General features: G+C 41.2%; 1 protein-coding gene and 1 long non-coding RNA gene across 2 annotated transcripts; one reads left to right on the forward strand and one right to left on the reverse strand.

The window, feature by feature from the left end:
- Window positions 1–325: 325 nt before the first annotated feature.
- On the reverse strand, window positions 326–5,867 carry LOC126946675 (uncharacterized). Its single transcript, XR_007722736.1, has 3 exons — window positions 5,703–5,867; window positions 3,654–3,715; window positions 326–1,491 (listed from the first exon to the last, which is right to left on the reverse strand). It is a non-coding gene; the product is annotated as an uncharacterized LOC126946675 (long non-coding RNA).
- TLR8 (toll like receptor 8) lies at window positions 4,083–21,034 on the forward strand. The gene is made up of 2 exons (XM_050777261.1): window positions 4,083–4,176; window positions 16,933–21,034. The coding sequence occupies exon 2, from the start codon at window positions 16,939–16,941 to the stop codon at window positions 20,053–20,055; it is 3,117 nt and encodes a 1,038-aa protein (XP_050633218.1). The 5' UTR covers window positions 4,083–4,176; window positions 16,933–16,938; the 3' UTR covers window positions 20,056–21,034.
- Window positions 21,035–21,142: the final 108 nt, after the last annotated feature.

Raw genomic sequence — 21,142 nt, forward strand, 5'->3', positions numbered from 1 at the left:
GCAGCATTGTTTGTTATTTCAAAACATTAGGACAAGCATAAATGCCAATCAATAGGGGATTCGTTAAGTAAAATGCTACATGCATAACCATCTATAGAGCATAGCCATTTAAAAAAAAAAGAACAAGACAGATCTGCATATTCAAACCAGAATGCTAGCTGGAAAAAAAAGATGCAGAATAGCATGTATCGTGTGAACTAAGTTTTCAAAAAGAATTCTGTATGCCATTATATATCAGTATATACGTAGGAAAAATTTTGAAGAACATATACCAAACCATTAATAATGGTTAACTCTGAGGAGTGGAATTTGGAGAGCGTTCATCTGATGTGTTCTACGTTCCTTTATTTGGATGTTTAGGACCATGTAATAATATTATAATCAGAAAAAATTTATATACAAAAGAAACTTCCCTTAATTCTATCCATTCGTCCTCTGTGTTTCCCTTTAATTTTCCCAACATCCATCCATCCATCCATCCCCATCCATTTTCACCAACATCCATGTGTGACACCAGGCTGGATGGATAGAACAGCCCTTGGGCTCAAAAGGTGTACAGCCTGGTAGAGAATGTAACACGGAGCCACCAAAATGTCATCCAGCAGAGGAAGTGGCAAGTACGACAGAGCTTTCCGTTCAGATCCAAGCTTTGCTGTTGAATTTGGGTAAATGACTGAGCCTTCATGAGCCTGTTTCCTCCTCTGAAAATGGGGATTATAGTAACAAGCAGAGAGAATGGGAGTGGTGGGTGGGTAGAGCCTTAAGTAAGTGCTGGTGCAGAGGACTCCATCCCATCTGGGCCACACACCATCAGGAGGGACATGGGGACCTGAGGACAAAGAAGACAAGCAGCCCATATCCGCCAGCAGGACCTGGCAAAGTGGGCATGACACCAACAAGTTGCATCCCAGAGATGCCCACAAAGCGCTCAGGATTTGCAAAGCTAAGGTCAAGCGGAAGCAGGAGCAGACAGTTTCAGGAAGCACCTGTGCCTATCTCACCTGTGTCTTCCCTGGCCAGGGAATGGCAGCCACTTAAAGGGGCCAAAGGAAGCCACAGTGTGGCTCCCAAACGCGGACGCACAGTAGCTGTCCTCTCAGGAACTCTGCACCCCCATTTAAAACCAGGATCACATGAGATTTGTGTAAAGGAAGCCTCTTGTGCATTTCTTCATCCAAATCGTTGACTTAAAAGTTTCTTCCACATAAGTCCTTTCACTTTAGCTTTTTATATATTTAGCATCGATTTCACAACAAACAACTGATTCCAGGCACTTGGTGTTTTCCCAGACCTTGAGCTTTTTCCAGGGTTGCACGTTATTTTCATATGTGGTACTTCGAAGTGGCCCCAGTGTGGGAAAGCCATTTGCCGCCTTATGAATTGTCTGGTCATCACTGACTTGAGAGGAAAGGGCTGTGTCCAGGGCTGGGGAAGGCCCCAAGAGTGGTTCTTCAGGCCTGCTGTTGCCAACAGTCCAGGAATGTGTGAAGTCTGTAACAACAAGCGTAGTAATAATAATTCTAGCTCTACTAGTTGAACACTGACTTTGTGCCAGCTACTTTTCTAAGAGTTCCACAATATGAGCAATTTAATCCTCGAAGCCAGCATCTGAAAAAGATACTAGTATTCTTATCCCAATTTGACAGACGAGAAAACTAAGGCTCAGAGAGGCTTATCTGCTGGTGATTTGTGTGTCTGGGAAGTGCACGTTGTCTGGCAGGCTTGCCTGGCAGAAGCGGTTCATGACAGGTCTTCTCCATTTTGGAATCAAGATCTGTGTCAGCATGGATGGCAAGGGGAAGAGCAAGGAAAGACTGGTCTAGGAGATGCCCAGGAGCTTTCAGCCGCACAGTGTAAGGTGGGGAGAGCAGACCTGGCCACCAAGGACCAGTTTCTGGGCTTGGGCAGAAGCCAATCATCTGGCTACTTTACAAGCAGATGGAACTTCTGCTTCTCAGTAACCTTCCTGCCCTGGTGTCAATTCCATTTTCATTTTCATCTTTTAAGGTACTGGCTGTATGGAGAAAACTGAAGGCTTATTTGGTATAAGTAAGTTACTCATTTTTATGAGTTTGCTTGATGTAGATACTAGACTGTATGTGTGTATATATACATATAAACATGCATATGTACATAAAAAATATGTCATATATACATTTTATATATACACACACACACATATATATATATATATGCATGCTTTATAAGGTCAATTGACTGGTCTACAATTGGCTGACACTTGGTGGCCTAGAAGCCAGAGTATGTGAGTCCCCCTTTTCTAGAAAGCTGACAAACTCTCCAGTTCTGAGGATCCTTGCTCAGTCAACCGCTGGAAGTCATTTTTAATTCTTTTTTTTTTTTTTTTTTTGAGACAAAGTCTCATTCTGTCACCCAAGCTAGAGTGCAGTGGCACTATCATGGCCCACTGCAATCTCTGCCTCCCAGGCTCGGGCGATCCTCCTCCCTCAGCCACCTGAGTAACTGGGACTACAGGTGCACACCACCATGCTTGGCTAATTTTTGTATTTTTTTAGAGACAAGGTTTTGCCATGTTGCCCAGGTTGGTCTCAAACCCCTGAGCACAAGTCATCCTCCTGCCTCGGCCTCCACAAAGTGCTGGAATTACAGGTGTGAGCCACTGCACTCGGTCCATTCTTACTTACTTTCTTTACTTTATTTCCGAGCAAATGTTTGGAGGGAAACCAAAAGACTGGGATGCGGCCAGCCGAGGTCTTTGGGTTCACAATCACAAACGTTTTTGGTTTGCCCACAAAGGCCCAGGCTGCACACTCTGATGTCATAGGAATCACTTCTCAAACCGTGCACCAGGTCTTGAATTCCCTTAGGGTGTGATCTTTAGAGGTCCATCTAGGCATACCCACCCAAGCCATTCTTTGACTGCTGACAGGCCTTCCTTCATAACAAGGTGTTCCACAGTCCATTTATATATGGATGTCATCTCTGCCCACTCTGCTGCCAATTTGGTTTTCTCCCACTCCTGGGGTGTAAGGCAAGATGAAACATATCACATCCCATTCTAAACTTTATTCTTGTGGCCAGGGGTCAGCAAACTTTTTCAGTAAAGGGCCATATCACAAATATCTTAGGCTTTACAGGCCAAGAAGCAAATTTGGAATATTATGTAGGTACTTATAGAGTAAAATAAAAATTTCCACAATTATTTAATTGATGAAACTCAAAATGTAATAATAATAATCGAAGGCAGGTTTTTTTGTAGCATAGGTTTAATAATGAGAAGAATGGAATCATTTTTGGAGGTGATAACATTCTGCTTAGTTGGAATTTAAAGTTAGTGTTCTTTATCATCAAATCCATTGCCAATGTTCATCTAAAAATATTTTCACTTCTGGGCCGGATTTGGTTCAAAGGCTGCAGTTTGCTGACCTCTGCTCTAGGTTAAACCTTTTGAGGCCCTTGCTCTGCGAGCATAAAATTGAATCCATTTATCAGACTAAATCAGGAAGATTAAATTTTCCAGCCTCATGAATGCTCAGCCATTGACTCACTCGTTCATACAATGAACACTCATTTAGCTTATACTATACGCCAGGTGCTGGGGGAGGCATGGGGCACCCAGGAGAAAGATGCTCGCTTTGCGGCCACTGCCTGGTGGGAGGGAGACCCACACCTACTGGTGCTATCTCAGAAACATGTGGAACAAAGATGAAGCAGTGTTCACGTTATTCGCCTACATCTGTGAATTATACAAGGAAGATGAGCTTGAGAAATCCTAAGTTCAGTACAAATTTATGGTAACTTTTTTAAAAAAAGAATACACTGAAGTTTTCTTAGTGAATGGAATAATGTTCCCTTTTTCTCCCCTGTACACACAAATACACAAAAACTAAAAAAAATACACTGTATGTGTCTCATTTGGGTTGTATTTACATCATTTTATAAACAACTTTTTCCTGCAACTTCAGCTTCAAAGTTTTAAAGCACAGTCAATTAATGATTTGGCAACAGCTAAGCAATCACAAGTTCCCTTCTTTTCATGTAAACTTCTGTAAAACACATGCGCTAGGTTCTGCTGATGGTAAATAGACCCACATCAGGAAGTTAGCCATTTTCTCTTCTCGGCCACCTCCTGCATAGAGGGTACCATCCTGCACTGCTGCAAGTTACGGAATGAAAAATTAGAACAACAGAAACACGGTAAGCCACTTCTATTTCTTTAGCAAAGCTTTCCAATAGAACATGGGATTTCTGACCCAGAAATCTGGGTTGGTGGCAAATAGTGTGAGCCAAGAAAGTAATAAATGGGCAAATAAGGATAAAAATTAAAGATCAAAACAACTGTAAATGCAGGTAAAGCGGCTTTTGCTGTGATCTTTAATTTGTGCATATGTTAGTATAAAAGAACTAGAGAGTAAATTTTGAAAATCAAATGCAGTGATGATCTTACTAATGTGAACAGGAAAATAAAGAAAATTCCAAGTTAGAAATTGAACTGGAAATATTACTTACCCGCCCCACCAGAGACAATATCCTCTTCCAGAACAACAGGTTGGAGGAGAAGGTGAGGGAAATATTTTTCCTTTGCTATTTCTGTAGGAAAGGACAAACTCTCTTCCTTCACATACATAGGTCAATTGCTAAAGCCTAGTGAAGCCTGAGCTTAATCTACTGTTGAAGGCTTACAATTCAACATTAATTGCTACTTTTCTTGGTCAGAGTTTTAAAGAATTAGGTTGGTGCAAAAAACCGTGATTACTTTTGCACCAACTTAATAACATGCTACAATTTCTGTAGTTATTATTTTACACTGTCTAGATATAGCAGGTGGTCCGTTTTTGTTATTGTCAAGAACTGTCAGACTAAAAACAAACTTTACACTTGTTTTTAAATGATACGTTTTCTAGAAAATTCAATGAGGTTTAAGAGTAATTGAAAAGTCTGATTTCAAGAGTCTCATCCAAAATTACCATATATTTTCCCCCAAAGTCCTTGGAGTTAATTTTGACAATTTAATGTACACTTAAGTCTTTTGACGTTAATGTTTTGTTTTGTTTTGTTTTGAGATGGAGTCTCGCTCTGTCACCCAGACTGGAGTGCAGTGGTGAGATCTCGGCTCACTGCAATCTCCACCTCCCAGGTTCAGGTGATTCTCATGCCTCAGTCTCCCAAGTAGCTGGGATTACAGGTGTGTGTCACCAAGTCCAGCTAATTTTTGTATTTTTAGTAGAGACCGGGTTTCGCCATGTAGGCCAGGATGGTCTCGAACTCTTGACCTCAGATGATCCGCCTGCCTCGGCCTCCCAAAGTGTTGGGATTACAGGCATGAGCCACCGTGCCCAGCCTGAAGTTAATTTTTATACCCACCTAATGTTCATTATGGATCTTGAAGGTAAATTAATTCTGCACTAAAATTTTATGATGCTTTACAAAATGACTGTAGGTGGCCCATATGCAATTGGGTCAACTGGGCCAATGACACATATGGGATTGCAGTTGAAATTATCCAATTTCTACTTGATATTTGTAAGCTACTGCGATAGCCAGTATAATTGTATTATAAGAAAGTGGTAAATAGTCAGGGCCCGGTGGCTCACTGCTATAATCCCAGCACTTTGGGAGACCGAGGTGGGCGGATCACTTAGGTAGAAACCAGCCCGGTCAACATGGCAAAACCTTGTCTCTACTAAAAAATACAAAAATTAGCCATGTGTGGTGGTGCGCACCTGTAGTCTCAGGGACTCAGGAGGCTGAGGCAGGAGAATTGCTTGAACCCAGGAGGTGGAGGTTGCAGTGAGCAAAGATTGTGCCACTGCACTCCAGCCTGGGCAACAGAGTGAGACTCTGTTTCAAAACAACAACAACAACAACAACAAAACCAAAAAAACAAAAACACAAACCTGGTAAATAGAGTAATAATAAAATCAAATTAAACTTGCAAAAATGGCCACTTTGCTCCCACTGTTGGCCAATGGAGGTCAAGGACCTGGCTGACCTGCCTAAAGGCAGAGGTTGTTAGCCTTGGCAATGGACTCAAATCAGAGGGGGAGCTTTCAAAACTCCTGCTGCCCAGACTGAACCCCAGATCAATGAAACCAAAATCTCTGGATATGGGGCTTGGCATTTGTAGCTTTTAGAATTCCTAAGTATCTCTACTGTGCAGCCAAAGTTAAGAATCAGTGCCTTAGAGCATCAACAGTTGTTTGGTCTTTCTTAAAAAGCACAGTCCCTTTTTTTAGGTGGCTAGAAATGCTCCAGTAAAAGCTGAAATGTATTTTGATTTGGTTTGATTTTAGAAAGCAAAATAGAAGTTCTAAGTATGCTTTCTCTGAGAAACTGAGACTTTAGATAAGGGTGAAGGCAGTTGATGGAGTTCATTCTCCTCCTTCAGTCACTGCTTCTCATCTTTTCATTATAATAACCTAAGAACCTCAGAGTTTATGAAAGAGAGAGCAGTCTTATGGAAGACCCCAGACTTACAGAATATTAGGGCGTGTTTCACAGGGAAGGATGTCATTTCCCAAGCTTAGTCTTTGAAACTAACCATGGACATTGTTGAACATTAATGTTGGACATCATTTGTAAGTGCATCTTAGTGTCACCTCCAGGATCCATTGGGGGGAACGTCATTCCAATGGAACATCTCTGAGTTCAACTGGGTTATTAAATGGAGTTGAAGGATTTGTTATTTTTAAATTAGTAGCCCCAATTTATGACTATTCAAGACCATAGGACAAGCCTGCCCAACCCTCAGCCCACAGGCTGCATATGGCCAAGGACAGCTTTGAATGCAGCCCAAGACAAATTCATAAACTTTCTTAAAATATTATGCGATTGTTTTTTAGCCCATCAGCTATTGTTAGTGTTAGTGTGTTTTATGTGTGGCCCAAGACAATTCTTCTTCTTCCAGTGTGGCCCAGAGAAGCCGAAAGATTGGACACCCTGCTATAAGACATAGTAATTTAAATGCATAACCTGTGGTTCTGGATTGGCATTAGCAGATACAGGCTGTGTTGATTTTGCAGACAGTTACAAAGAGCTGCTAGTTGGTGTGTATGTCTAAAATCAGTAGATTTCCTGTGGTTCTAAGGAATGACAGAGAATCTGGAAGTTCTCTGTGGTAGCCTGCTCAGTGCAGAAAGGGAACATGGAAAATCTGCCACTAGCATTTGAGTCTTGGAGGTTCCACATAGGGCTGTCAGGTCTCTGCTGATCATTGAAACCAGATCATGGCCAACTAGCCCCTTGGTTTCAGCCCTCCTAATTCATTAACTACTCAGGTAAATCTAGGGTCACTTTCAACTCTACCACCTACCATCTGAGTGACCTTGAAGACATTCATCTCTCTGAGCCTCAGGTCCCATGTCTGTAAAGCAGGGGCCTCATGGACTTCATTTATTTATTTATTTATTTTTGAGGATTAAACAAATGTTCCCTACGCTATTTCCCAGCATCCAATAACACGATTTTTCATATTTTTGTGTATGTTAAGTCAGGACCCATCTCATTACTGATAAGTGTACTTAATGTGGTCATGTTTTCTTTTGTCTTCCAAAGTTGTTAGTGAATCCATTGAATTTGGCATGGGTAAAATAAAGTATCTATTATTAATTGTAAATTTCATCTAAAGTGACAAATCCTACCTGCATAACCATTTCTTAATTTCCTTTCATCCTGTATCAGTGGTCAACATTGTTAACTGCAAATGAATCAGAATCCATTAAAAATTAGAATTATTTCCAATCTGGCAAAAATTCAACTCTGGTTGAATCCAAACACTGTGCTGAAGCAGCTAAGTAATTCAGTTGAGGAGATTAATTACACGTTATAATCAATAGGTTCTCTTGACACTTCAGTGTTAGGGAACATCAGCAGGACCCATCCCAGGAGACCTTGAAGGAAGCCTTTGAAAGGGAGAATGAAGGAGTCATCTTTGCAAAATAGCTCCTGCAGCCTGGGAAAGGAGTCTAAAAAGGTAAAAAGCTGTTAATTCCAGGAAGGCAGCTTTAGGCCCCTCCCAGACCACCTGCACTGCACACTACGTGGGATTTATTCTAGCCTCACATGGCAGCATCCCTACCTTTGTGCCCATACATCTGGTCTCCGCCCTGGCTGCAGCCCTCCCCTTCAGGCAAATTCTGGGTGTGGCCTGTCTGCTCATTGCAATTCCCAGGGAATGAGTTTTCCGTGAAGGCAGACTTTCTGAGCTGTTCTTCAAACTGCGCTGGTCTTTTAAAAATGTGTTTAGTGGCCATCAGCATCCAATTTCAGAAGAAAGATTTGGGTGAGGACTGAGAGAGTTGTTGTTGTGCTGTCTGTTTCCTTCAGAATCTGCAGAAGAAAATTGGCAGGTCATGTACTGTGGACCTAACCAAAGAACAGATGATGTACAGAAAGCAGAAAAACTGTTGTGAAATTGCTTCCTCAGTAGCAATAGCTGTATTTGGCAGGGAGAGGAGAAGTTGGGCAGACTTTTTTTTCTTTTTTTCTTTTTCATGATTCATATGTTTTCTTTAAAGAAGTGGGTTTTGCTTTTCTCTGGGTGCTCCAAGACAACCCCAGTGAAAGATCTGGACCACAAAGACCCAGTCATCCTCATCATCAGGGTGTTCATTGCAGCAAGCTCAAGGGCATGCCAGGCAAAGGGCTTTTTTCTGGCAGCATGAACTTGTCTCAGCAGAGGGTTTCACAGAACGACTGTCATTTACCTGTTCTCTACTCTTACTTGATTCGTTTCCCAGGACTGCTGAAACAAAGTACCACAAACTTGGTGGATCAAAACAGCAGAAATATATTCTCTCACAGTTCTGGAAACCACAAGTCAGAAACCAATGTGTTGTTGGCAGAGTTGGTTCCTTCTTAAGGGGTTAGAGGGAAAATCTGTTTCATGCCCCTCTCCCAACTTCTGGTGGTAGCCAGCAACCCATGATGTTCTCTGGCTTGCTGCTGCATCTCTCTAGCCTTCACCTCTCTCCTCATGCGGGTGGCCTTCTTTCCCGTGTGTCTATTTCCAAATTCCCCTTTTCTTATAAAGAGACCAGTTATTGGATCAGGGCCCACCTTAATTCAGTAGGATTCCATTTTACCTTGATGACATCGGCAAAGTTCAAATAAGGTTGTATTCACAGGTACCAGGGGTTAGAACTTCAAATTATCTATTACGGGCACAATTCAACCTAAACACTCCCCTTTTTTGATTCTCTATTCTTCCACTTCTGCTCAATCCAGGTTCTTCACTTTATCAGCTCCCAATCTAATACTTATCTTATTTCTAGTAAGCACCCTCTTCCTTATCTTAACTGGTCCCTGGGGCCTGGCCTGAGCCCCATTATACCATCAGCTGTTGACATCAAGGGTGGACTTCTCTTTCAGCACAGAAGGCACAGGGCTGTAGGCTTCAGCCTTCTCTGCTTTTCTCTGCCCCATCTACTGTTCATCCACCTGCTTTCCATTTTCCTAAACTTTGTAGACAATTCTTGTCAACTGTTGTCTTCTCCTACACTTTCTTTGATCTTATAGGATTCTATTATTTTACTATTGCTTTCATGGGAGCACCCAACTGTTAGGTTCAACCAACAGAAGTTGGTTGTGCTCTCTCGCTCTCTCTTTCTTTCTGTCTCTCTCTTTCTCTCTATTTGCATAGTGGTATTTTTTTTTCTCTATTTTATTTGCAGAGTTGCCATTTCTCTAAGTTATTGTAGAGTTGCTGTTTCTCTATTCTATTTGCATATTTCTCTTCTACCAAGCTGGATTATTTCTATTGATTGGTTCTGCTGTAATGAGGGTGACTTCTCCTTAGTACCTTTCTCACTTCATCTGGGACCAGATGCCCTTTGATATCTTTTTGGAGCCACAACTTTTGGTAGTCACAGGCATGGGTGTGGCTGAAAGGAAGAACTTGGCTCAGAAGGTACAGCTCTTGCTGGGCCTTTGGTCTCTGCTCTGTCTTCTGAGATCAGTGGCTGCTAGGACCTGGGGTTCCCCCATGCCAGGTATGGTTACACAGCACTCCTATGGACTTGAGCAGAGCACCCTGTAAGGTGAGCATTAGTATTCCATTCAAACTCTGTGCAGTCCCACACGGAATATAGAAGGTGGAGCAATGAAGTTCTCCCCAACTTCTCTGCAAGCAACCTGTTCACCATTTCTTGCCCTTCCCATTGATGTACTTTTCAAAATCAGATTATTTGGAATTTGTCAACTCATGTTTCTTACTTTAGTACTTTTTTGGGAGGACAGCATTAGAAACTTCAAGCTCTTAACTAAAAAATGTCTTTTGGAATCTTCTGGCCATTTCCATGGCCCATAATTTGCTTTTAAGCTGCTTTAGACTCCCGGAGGCTATTTTCATCCAGAAAGAACAGAGCAGAGCTCAAAAGACTCCAGTTTTTGGTCTCTAGCAGCCTCTAGAGGATTTTCCCCTCAATTGCTCTCTGCCCCGTATGAAATAGAGTTGGATTTGAAACAGGATGTTGAGGCCTTACCTCCAGGCTAGTGAGGCCACACAAGATGGATCCTGCCCTCTGGACCCGCCCAAGTGTCCACCTAAACATGAGTTACCTAACAACAATGTTTTGTTTAGCACGTAAAGGGAATGGTCTGGAATCTGGCCTTGCCCTGACGTATTCTCCTTGGACCTTTTTAAAAAAATAATTTGTGTTAATCTGTAGTTAAAAATTGTAATAAGGACCTGACAAACACTACCTCAGTCAGATGATCAAGGTACACATAAACAGTGAAAGTCATGTTGATAGCATGCACCCTTCATATGATATGGCTAGAATGGCCCTGGACTTCCGTGATCTTCCTCCCCTAGACCCATCGGCTCGGTATCATCATGACAAAAGCATTAGACAAGTCCCCGTTGAGAAACATTCTACGTAACCATTTCCCTTCCCAGTTATATTTTTCTCCACAGTACTTTCCACTGTCTAATACTCTATCTTTCAAAATGGGCAAGTATTTTAATCTGGTTTGTTCATCGTTTTATCTGCAACTCAAATACAGTTCTTGAAATAAAATACCTGCCTAATAAATATTTAATGAATGAATGAATATAGAACTGCCTTATCCATTTAATTGCCACATGGTATTCCATTGTGTGAACATAACATCATTTATTTACCCAGACTACTACTCATAGGCATTTAGATTATTTCCAGTCTTTTGCTATTGCTAACAGCCCTTGCAGTGAACATCGCTGTATATAAACATTTGCATATATGAGGGTGTGTCTTTAGGATCTACTTTTAGAATTGAAATTGCTGACTCCAAGTATATGTTTCCAATTGTGATAGATATTACACATTACCCTACATCTTAGAGGTGGTGTTAATTTAGACTCCTACCAGCAAAATTTAAGAGTATTTGTTTCCCCATATCCTCAACTGCATAACAGAATAAGTGAAAAATGGTATGACGGTGTAATTTTTGAGTGAGGTTGAGTGTCTTTTCGTATGCTTTAAGAGCAATTTATGTTTCCTTTTTATGTGAACTGTCTGTTAATATATTTTTTCAATTTTTCTATTGGGTTATTTGTCTTTTCATTAATGCATATACCTATTACATATTTATACCAAGTATGTATTAAATACTAACACATTGATGAAACAGAGCAGAAAGCCTAGAAATAGATCCAAATAGCAGAAGAGTTAGTATGTGATACAGGAAGCTTATCAAATCAGTGAGCAAAAGATCATCCAATTAATAACGTTAGGGTAAATGGGTCTCCATTTAGAAAAAAATAATGTGGGTCTACACCTCACATTTCATACCTAAACAATTCCAGTGGGATAAGAAAATGAAATCATAAAAAATTACTAGGAAAAAGATGAGAAAATTGTTCCTAAAACTGAAGTGTGGAAGATCCTTTATGCCTTACACTGCCCTGAGTGATCTCATTCACACCCATGGCTTCAATTGTCATGACTTCCAAATTCATTCCTCTGTCAGAACTCTCCTCTGAGCTTCAGACCCACATGCTCAGCTGCCTACTGGACATCTCTACTTGAATATTACAAACTCAACTCAAAAGCAACCTGTTAAACTTAATTAATAGTAGCCCTCCCCCAAACAATCTTCCTTCTCAGTGAATGACACTCATCCATCCAGGTGCACAGACCAGGAACCTAGAAGTCACTCTGAAGTCACCCTCTCCCTCACAACCTCTACCTCCCTTAATTCATCCATTGCTATGTCTCTCAAATGTACCTCCTAAATATCTCTTGAATGCATTTTTTTCTATCTCTATTGCCACTACCCTAGTTCAAACTCCCATCATCTTATGACTGAAGTTCTGTGCCCTCTTGCCAGTGACCACTACAGAATCAATATAAGCATGGTGCCATCCTGCTTAAAAACCTTCAAAGGCTCGCATCACTTCTCAGATGAAGATCAAAATCCATTCTTGGGGATAGGGGACTTGGAGAGATGTTGGTCATAGGACACAAAATTTCAGTTAGGCAGGAGGAAAAAGTTCTATTGAAGAGCTCTATTGTGCAATATGGTGACTATAGTTAATAACAACATATTATACACTTGAAAATCACTAAGAGAGTCCATTTTAAGTGTTTTCACCACCAAAAAATGATAAATATATGAGGTAATGCATATGTGAATTAGCTTGACTGAGCCATTCCACATGTATACATATTTCAAAACATCATGTTGTACATCATAAATGCATACACTTTTTAGTTGTCAATTTAATTAATATTTTTAAAACCCACTCTGGTCTTTTTTTTCCTTTTTTGGAGATGGGTGGTCTCTGTCCCCCATGCTAGAGTGCAGTGCACGATCATGGCTCACTGCAGCCTCCACCTCCCAGGCTCAGGCGATCCTCCAGCCTCAGCCTCCCAAGTAGCTGGGACCACAAGCATGCACCACCATGCCCCACTATTTGTTTTTGTATTTTTTGTAGAGATGGGATCTTGCCACATGACCCAGTCTGGTCTCTAACTCCTGAGCTCCAGTGATCCACCCGCCTCAGCTTTCCAAACTGCTGGGATTACAGGCGTGAGCCACTGTGCCTGGCCCACTCCGGTTTTTACACAAGTCCCTGGCTTTCTCTCAGTCTCTTAAACTTATGTTCTCAGTAAGATGAGGACTGAAAAATGTCCACTGAACTTGGTGACATGGAGATACTGAGAATCTCAACGACATCTCCATTAGCCACTTCCTCTGTGCCATTCCAGTCCTCTGGGCCCTACTGTGGCAAGCAGTCGTACCATGGCAAACATGAAAGCTGATGTGCCTTGTCTCAGACCCACACCACGTCTCTCTGGATTCCTGTCCCAGGGCTTCTCTGGAGGCACAGCCTGGGAAACTCACGGGAATAGACACAGGGCCTTTGCACATGCTGCTCCCTTTTCCTGAAAAATTCCATTGACACCTTCGTTGTGCCTTACACATGCCTACTCAACCTTAGGATTGCAGTTCAGGTTTCACTTCTTTTTTTTCTTTTTTTCTTTTTCTTTTTCTTTTTTTTTTTTTTGAGACGGAGTTTCACTCTTGTTGCCCAGGCTGGAGTGCAATGGTGCGATCTTGGCTCACCACAACCTCTGCCTCCTGGGTTCAAGCGATTCTCCTGCCTCAGCCTCCTGAGTAGCTGGGATTACAGGCATGCGCCACCACGCCCAGCTAATTTTGTATTTTTAGTAGAGACAGTGTTTCTCCATGTTGGCCAGGCTGGTCTCGAACTCCCGACCTCAGGTGATCGGCCCACCTCGGCCTAGGTTTCACTTCTTTATGGAAATCTTCCCCAGTTGCCATGACTAGGCCAAAGTCCCCTCTTGTTAGGCTCTTACAGTGCCATGCACTTCTTTTTCATCACAGTGGAAACCTTGTAATGCGTTTAAGTCATATCTGTTGTACCCATGAGACTAGGAGCCAATTCATATATTGTGAGTGTAATCAAATAGACTCCCCAGGTCACCCACTAGCTAATCAAGGCAGGGATGAGTCCGGAAGTGACTTTGAAATCTAGCAATGTTGGGACTTGGAAATCACACAGGCTGAGATCTGCTCAGGTGCCTGAGCAAATATAGCATTGCCTGCGGTGTCTCCCACAAAGTGCCTCGCATGTCTGAGCCCCATTGCCCCTCCTTTTGGTGTGCCTGTGTCTTCCAGTACAGATGTGAAGCCTGGAGACCCATGGCTGCCTCTGCAGGAGCTCCATGTTTTCAAGCCATAAATCATCTTAGAATCCATAGCATCTAGATATATTAGTTTTCTATTATTGCAGAACAAATCGCTCCCAAATGTAGAGGCTTCAAAGAATACCCATTCATTGGCCTAAATTTCTGTGAGTTAGAATCTGGGCAGGTTTGCCTGAGTTCTCCACTCCAAGCCTCACAAAGCCAAGCTGGGCTCTCATCTGGAGGCTCTGAGTAAAAAATTGTTTCCAGGTTCATCCAGATTGTCAGGTGATTTCAGTTCCTTGCAGTTGTTGTTCGACTCACCACCCCACCACCACCCCGAAAACCTCATTTCCTTGCTAGCTGCCTGCAGAGAGCCACTCTCAGCTTCCGCAGGCGCCGGCATTCCTTGTTGTGGGGCTCCTGCATCCTCAAGCCAGAAATACTGCATCCAATTCTTCTCATGCGTCTTACCCCTCTGACTTTTCCTTCTGCCGCTAACCAGAAAAAACGTTCCATCTTCAAACGCTCGTATGGTTAGATTAAGCCCATCCAGATAAATTCCCATGTGCCATATAATATAATGTCATCACAGCAGTAACACCCAGGACAAAATTCATGGGGGCCATCTTAAAATTCTGCCTACCACACCAGGTATAGTAGAGCCTTGTTTTAGAGCAAGTTAAACATTAAGCAGCAACAACACAATAGTGTTGCATTTGAAAATAACTGCTAGCAACTGAACATGTCTGGGAGTTCTGCTCCACTTTAATTTCCATCTCAAAAGGAGCTGGCTTTTCCTTGGCTGTTACAAAGGGAAATAATTATTGACCCTCAGAATAATCAGTGTCCACATAAAAATCTTTTATAACATAATGAAGGTGTGACATATAAAGGTGTTAGCTCACCGGCCCTAAATTTTAGGAGTATTTTTAAAAAGGCACTTATGGCTGGGTGCAGTGGCTCAAGCCTGTCATCCCAGTACTTTGGGAAGCTGAGGTGGGTGGATCACGAGGTCAGGAGTTCAAGACCAGCCTGGCCAAGATGGTGAAACCCCATCTCTACTAAAAAAAAAAAAAATACAAAAAATTAGCCAGGTGTGGTGGCATGCACCTGTAATTCCAGCTACTCCGGAGGCTGAGGCAGAGAATTGCTTAAATCTGGAGGGACGGAGGTTGCAGTGAGCCGAGATCGTGCCACTGTACTCCAGCCTGGGTGACAGAGCGAGACTCCGTCGCAAAAAAAAAAAAAAAAAAAAAAAAAAAAGGCACTTATCTGGTTTAACCCGTAATAAAGACATGAGTTGGGCTTTAGCAAAAAATCTAGGCTGGTTTCTGTGTTCAGTGAAATAAGATTTTTGAGAGTTCTGTTAATTACTACCCTTAATCAAACCAATCACATTAATCTGTTTATTGCATTGTATGGTTACCAAAAGTGACATATTCAGCCCTCTGTTTATTAAGAAACAGTAACAGAAAGTGAGGCACTCTCCTGTGTTACTGAGGGTGCATAAAAATATAAAGCACCATGTGTCTTCCCTAGAGAAGTTTCCAAATTAGCAAGCAAATAGCTATTAATGCTAATGTTTGTGTGATAAGGAACATATGAGTAGTAGTTATTCCACAAACAATTTTTTGAGTGCTGTTTACATTTGAGGCACTGTTCAGGCACAAGGATTTCAAAAGGAGATTGTGTAGCATGATGGCTTAGTTGTTAAAACTATGATTTTGGAATCAGATTGGCTCAAGTCCCCGTGCTACAACATACCATCCTTCAGAAAGGTACTTAAGTCTGTTTGTTTTTTCATCTGCAAAATATAAATAATAATAGGACCTACTGCACTGTGTTCCTGTGAGCATTAATGCGGGTGATCAAATGTTTATGAAGCACTTAGCACAATACCTGACATTTTGCTTGTTATTATTATCAACATAAGGTGCCCGCTTTCCAGTCATGCAAGAAGAAAACATAATATATGTCACCATAGAAGTATAGAATAATTGTGGGAAATACCAGTAAGAGAGATACAGTTGTATAAATAAGGTAAAGATGACTGCCTTGAAAATCTAGGATGATACCGTATTAGAAGTGCATCTGAACTCTCCATGGGGGCTGGCCAAAGTTTCATCAAGTGTCATGTCAGTAGGTTGATGCTATCAATATATAGCTTGCTAAGCTATAGACTTACTATAAACCATAGCTGTGGTCCAGCTTAGACACATTATGGTGGTGGAGTATCTTGATTAATGGCCTCTGCAGAAGCTTCCCAGGTCTTCTCATCATCATAATCTCAGAGAGCTTCATCTTCAACTTCCTTTTTTTGTTGTTTTTGAGACAGGGTCTCACTCTGTCATCCAGGATGGAGTGCAGTGGCACAATCATGACTCACTGCAGCCTCAACCTCAGGGGCTCAAGCCATCCTCCCACTTCAGCCTCCTGAGTAGTTGGGACTACAGGCATGCACCACTATGCCCGGCTAATTTTTAAAATTTTTGTAGAGACAGGGTCTCCCTATGTTGCCCAGTCTGGTCTCAAACTCCTGGGCTCAAATCATCTTTCCACCTCGGCCTCCCAAAATGTTGGGATTACAGGTGTGAGCCACCACACCCAGCCCATCTTCAACTTCTTTTAGCACCATGAAGCTGAACATAGTAAAAAGTAAAATCATTCTCGACCTAATCTGATGCAATTTATTTAATTGTTAAGTGAATGCACACATCAAAACTCATACAAGTATGGTGTAGCACTGCTAATTTATTTACAAAACACCTGGCAAATACCGTTACTCTAATACTGTGCTTCTGCTTTTGATTTTCCTTAGGAAAACATGTTCCTTCAGTCGTCAATGCTGACTTGCCTTTTCCTGCTAATACCTGGTTCCTGTGAGTTATGCCCTGAAGAAAATTTTTCTAGAAGCTATCCTTGTGAAGAGAAAAAGCAAAATAACTGTGTTATTGCAGAGTGCAGCAATCGTCGACTACGGGAAGTTCCCCAAACGGTGGGCAAATATGTGACAGAACTAGACTTGTCTGATAATTTCATCACACACATAACGAATGAATCATTTCAAGGGCTGCAAAATCTCACTAAAATAAATCTAAACCACAACCCCAATGTACAGCACCAGAACGGAAATCCTGGCATGCAATCAAATGGCTTGAATATCACAGACGGGGCATTCCTCAACCTAAAAAACCTAAGGGAGTTACTGCTTGAAGACAACCAGTTACCCCAAATACCCTCTGGTTTGCCAGAGTCTTTGACAGAACTGAGTCTAATTCAAAACAATATATACAACATAACTAAAGAGGGCATTTCAAGACTTATAAACTTGAAATATCTCTATTTGGCCTGGAACTGCTATTTTAACAAAGTTTGTGAGAAAACTAACATAGAAGATGGGGTATTTGAAACACTGACAAATTTGGAGTTGCTATCACTATCTTTCAATTCTCTTTCACATGTGCCACCCAAACTGCCAAGTTCCCTACGCAAACTTTTTCTGAGCAACACCCAGATCAAATACATTGGTGAAGAAGATTTCAAGGGTTTGATAAATTTAACATTACTAGATTTAAGCGGGAATTGTCCGAGGTGCTTCAATGCCCCATTTCCATGCGTGCCTTGTGATGGGGGTGCTTCAATTAATATAGATCGTTTTGCTTTTCAAAACTTGACCCAACTTCAATACCTAAACCTCTCTAGCACTTCCCTCAGGAAGATTAATGCTGCCTGGTTTAAAAATATGCCTCATCTGAAGGTGCTGGATCTTGAATTCAACTATTTAGTGGGAGAAATCGCCTCTGGGGAATTTTTAACGATGCTGCCCCGCTTAGAAATACTTGACTTGTCTTTTAACTATATAAAGGGGAGTTATCCACAGCATATTAATATTTCCAAAAACTTCTCTAAACTTTTGTCTCTACGGGCATTGCATTTAAGAGGTTATGTGTTCCAGGAACTCAGAAAAGACGATTTCCAGCCCCTGATGCAGCTTCCAAACTTATCAACTATCAACTTGGGTATTAATTTTATTAAGCAAATCGATTTCAACCTTTTCCAAAATTTCCCCAACCTGGAAATCATTTACTTGTCAGAAAACAGAATATCACCGTTGGTAAAAGATACCAGGCAGAGTTATGCAAATAGTTCCTCTTTTCAACGTCATATCCTGAAACGTCGCTCAACAGATTTTGAGTTTGACCCACATTCGAACTTTTATCATTTCACCCGTCCTTTAATAAAGCCACAATGTGCTGCTTATGGAAAAGCCTTAGATTTAAGCCTCAACAATATTTTCTTCATTGGGCCAAACCAATTTGAAAATCTTCCTGACATTGCCTGTTTAAATCTGTCTGCAAATAGCAATGCTCAAGTGTTAAGTGGAACTGAATTTTCAGCCATTCCTCATGTCAAATATTTGGATTTGACAAACAATAGACTAGATTTCGATAATGCTAGTGCTCTTACTGAATTGTCCGACTTGGAAGTTCTAGATCTCAGCTATAATTCACACTATTTCAGAATAGCAGGGGTAACACATCATCTAGAATTTATTCAAAATTTTACAAATCTAAAAGTTTTAAACTTGAGCCACAACAACATTTATACTTTAACAGATAAGTATAATCTGGAAAGCAAGTCCCTGGTAGAATTAGTTTTCAGTGGCAATCGCCTTGACATTTTGTGGAATGATGATGATAACAGGTATATCTCCATTTTCAAAGGTCTCACGAATCTGACAAAGCTGGATTTATCCCTTAATAAGCTCAAGCATATCCCAAATGAAGCATTCCTTAATTTGCCAGCGAGTCTCACTGAACTACATATAAATGATAATATGTTAAAGTTTTTTAACTGGACATTACTCCAGCAGTTTCCTCATCTCCAGTTGCTTGACTTACGTGGAAACAAACTATTCTTTTTAACTGATAGCCTATCTGACTTTACATCTTCCCTTCAGACACTGCTGCTGAGTCATAACAGGATTTCCCACCTACCCTCTGGCTTTCTTTCTGAAGTCAGTAGTCTGATGCGCCTCGATTTAAGTTCCAACCTGCTAAAAACGATCAACAAATCCACACTTGAAACTAAGACCACCACCAATTTATGTGTTTTGGAACTACACGGAAACCCCTTCGAATGCACCTGTGACATTGGAGATTTCCGAAGATGGATGGATGAACATCTGAACGTCACAATTCCCAGACTGGTAGATGTCATTTGTGCCAGTCCTGGGGATCAAAGAGGGAAGAGTATTGTGAGTCTGGAGCTAACAACTTGTGTTTCAGATGTCACTGCAGTGATATTATTTTTCTTCACCTTCTTTATCACCACCATGGTTATGTTGACTGCCCTGGCTCACCATTTGTTTTACTGGGATGTTTGGTTTATATATAATGTGTGTTTAGCTAAGGTAAAAGGCTACAGGTCTCTTTCCACATCCCAAACTTTCTATGATGCTTACATTTCTTATGACACCAAAGATGCCTCTGTTACTGACTGGGTGATAAATGAGCTGCGCTACCACCTTGAAGAGAGCCAAGACAAAAACGTTCTCCTTTGTCTAGAGGAGAGGGATTGGGACCCGGGATTGGCCATCATCGACAACCTCATGCAGAGCATCAACCAAAGCAAGAAAACAGTATTTGTTTTAACCAAAAAATATGCAAAAAGCTGGAACTTTAAAACAGCTTTTTACTTGGCTTTGCAGAGGCTAATGGATGAGAACATGGATGTGATTATATTTATCCTGCTGGAGCCTGTGTTACAGCATTCTCAGTATTTGAGGCTACGACAGCGGATCTGTAAGAGCTCCATCCTCCAGTGGCCTGACAATCCGAAGGCAGAAGGCTTGTTTTGGCAAACTCTGAGAAATGTGGTCTTAACTGAAAATGATTCACGGTATAACAATATGTATGTTGATTCCATTAAGCAATACTAACTGACATTAAGTCATGGTTTTGCGCCATAATAAAGATGCAAAGGAATGACATTTCTGTCTATATGGCTATGTACCAAATTACCCCAAAACTTAGTGGTTTAAAACAACACATTTGCTAGCCCACAGTTTTTGAGGGTCAGGAGTCCAGGCACAGTGTAACTGGGTCCTCTGCTCAGGGTGTCTCAGAGGTTGCAATGTAGGTGTTCACCAGAGACATAGGCATCTCATGTGGTTGCTTTCTGGATTCAATTCCTCCTGGGCTATTGGCCAAAGGCTATACTCATGTGAGCCATGTGAACCTCTCCCACAAGGCAGCTTACTTCATCAGAGCTAGCAAAAAAGAGAGGTTGCTAGCAAGATGAAGTAACAATCTTGTAATTGAATCAAAAAAGCGATATCCCATCACTTCGGCCATATTCTATTTGTTAGAAGTAAACCACAGGTCCTGCCAGCTCCATGGGAGTGACCAACTCAGTCCAGGGAAAACAACTGAAGACCAAGACGGTGAGCTCTGATTGCCTCAGTTGGTCATCAACTATTTTCCCTTGACTGCTGTCCTGGGATGGCCTGCTATCTTGATCATAGATTGTGAATATCAGGAGGCAGGGATCACTGTGAACCATCTTAGCAGTTGACCTAATACACCTTCTTTTCAATATCTAAGAACTTTTGCCACTGTGACTAATGGTCCTAATATTAAGCTGCTGTTTAGATTTATCGTATATCTATGGCTACATGGTTATATTATGCTGCGGTTGCATTCGGTTTTATTTACAGTTGCTTTTAAAAATATTTGCTATAACATTTGACTTCTAAGGTTTAGATGCCATTTAAGAACTGAGATGGATAGCTTTTAAAGCATCTTTTACTTCTTAACCATTTTTTAAAAGTATGCAGCTAAATTTGAAGCTTTTGGTCTATATTGTTAATTGCCATAGCTGTAAATCTTAAAATGAATGAATAAAAATGTTTCATTTTATAAGAGGAGTGTATAATAAATATATGATAGAGAAATTGGTCTTTAATATTAAAAGAAATTGCCATATACACTGAATTTTTTGAGAACTCTTTTTAAAAAACTATTTGG

Source organism: Macaca thibetana, chromosome X (assembly GCF_024542745.1).
Source record: "Macaca thibetana thibetana isolate TM-01 chromosome X, ASM2454274v1, whole genome shotgun sequence".
Classification (NCBI taxonomy): domain Eukaryota; kingdom Metazoa; phylum Chordata; class Mammalia; order Primates; family Cercopithecidae; genus Macaca; species Macaca thibetana.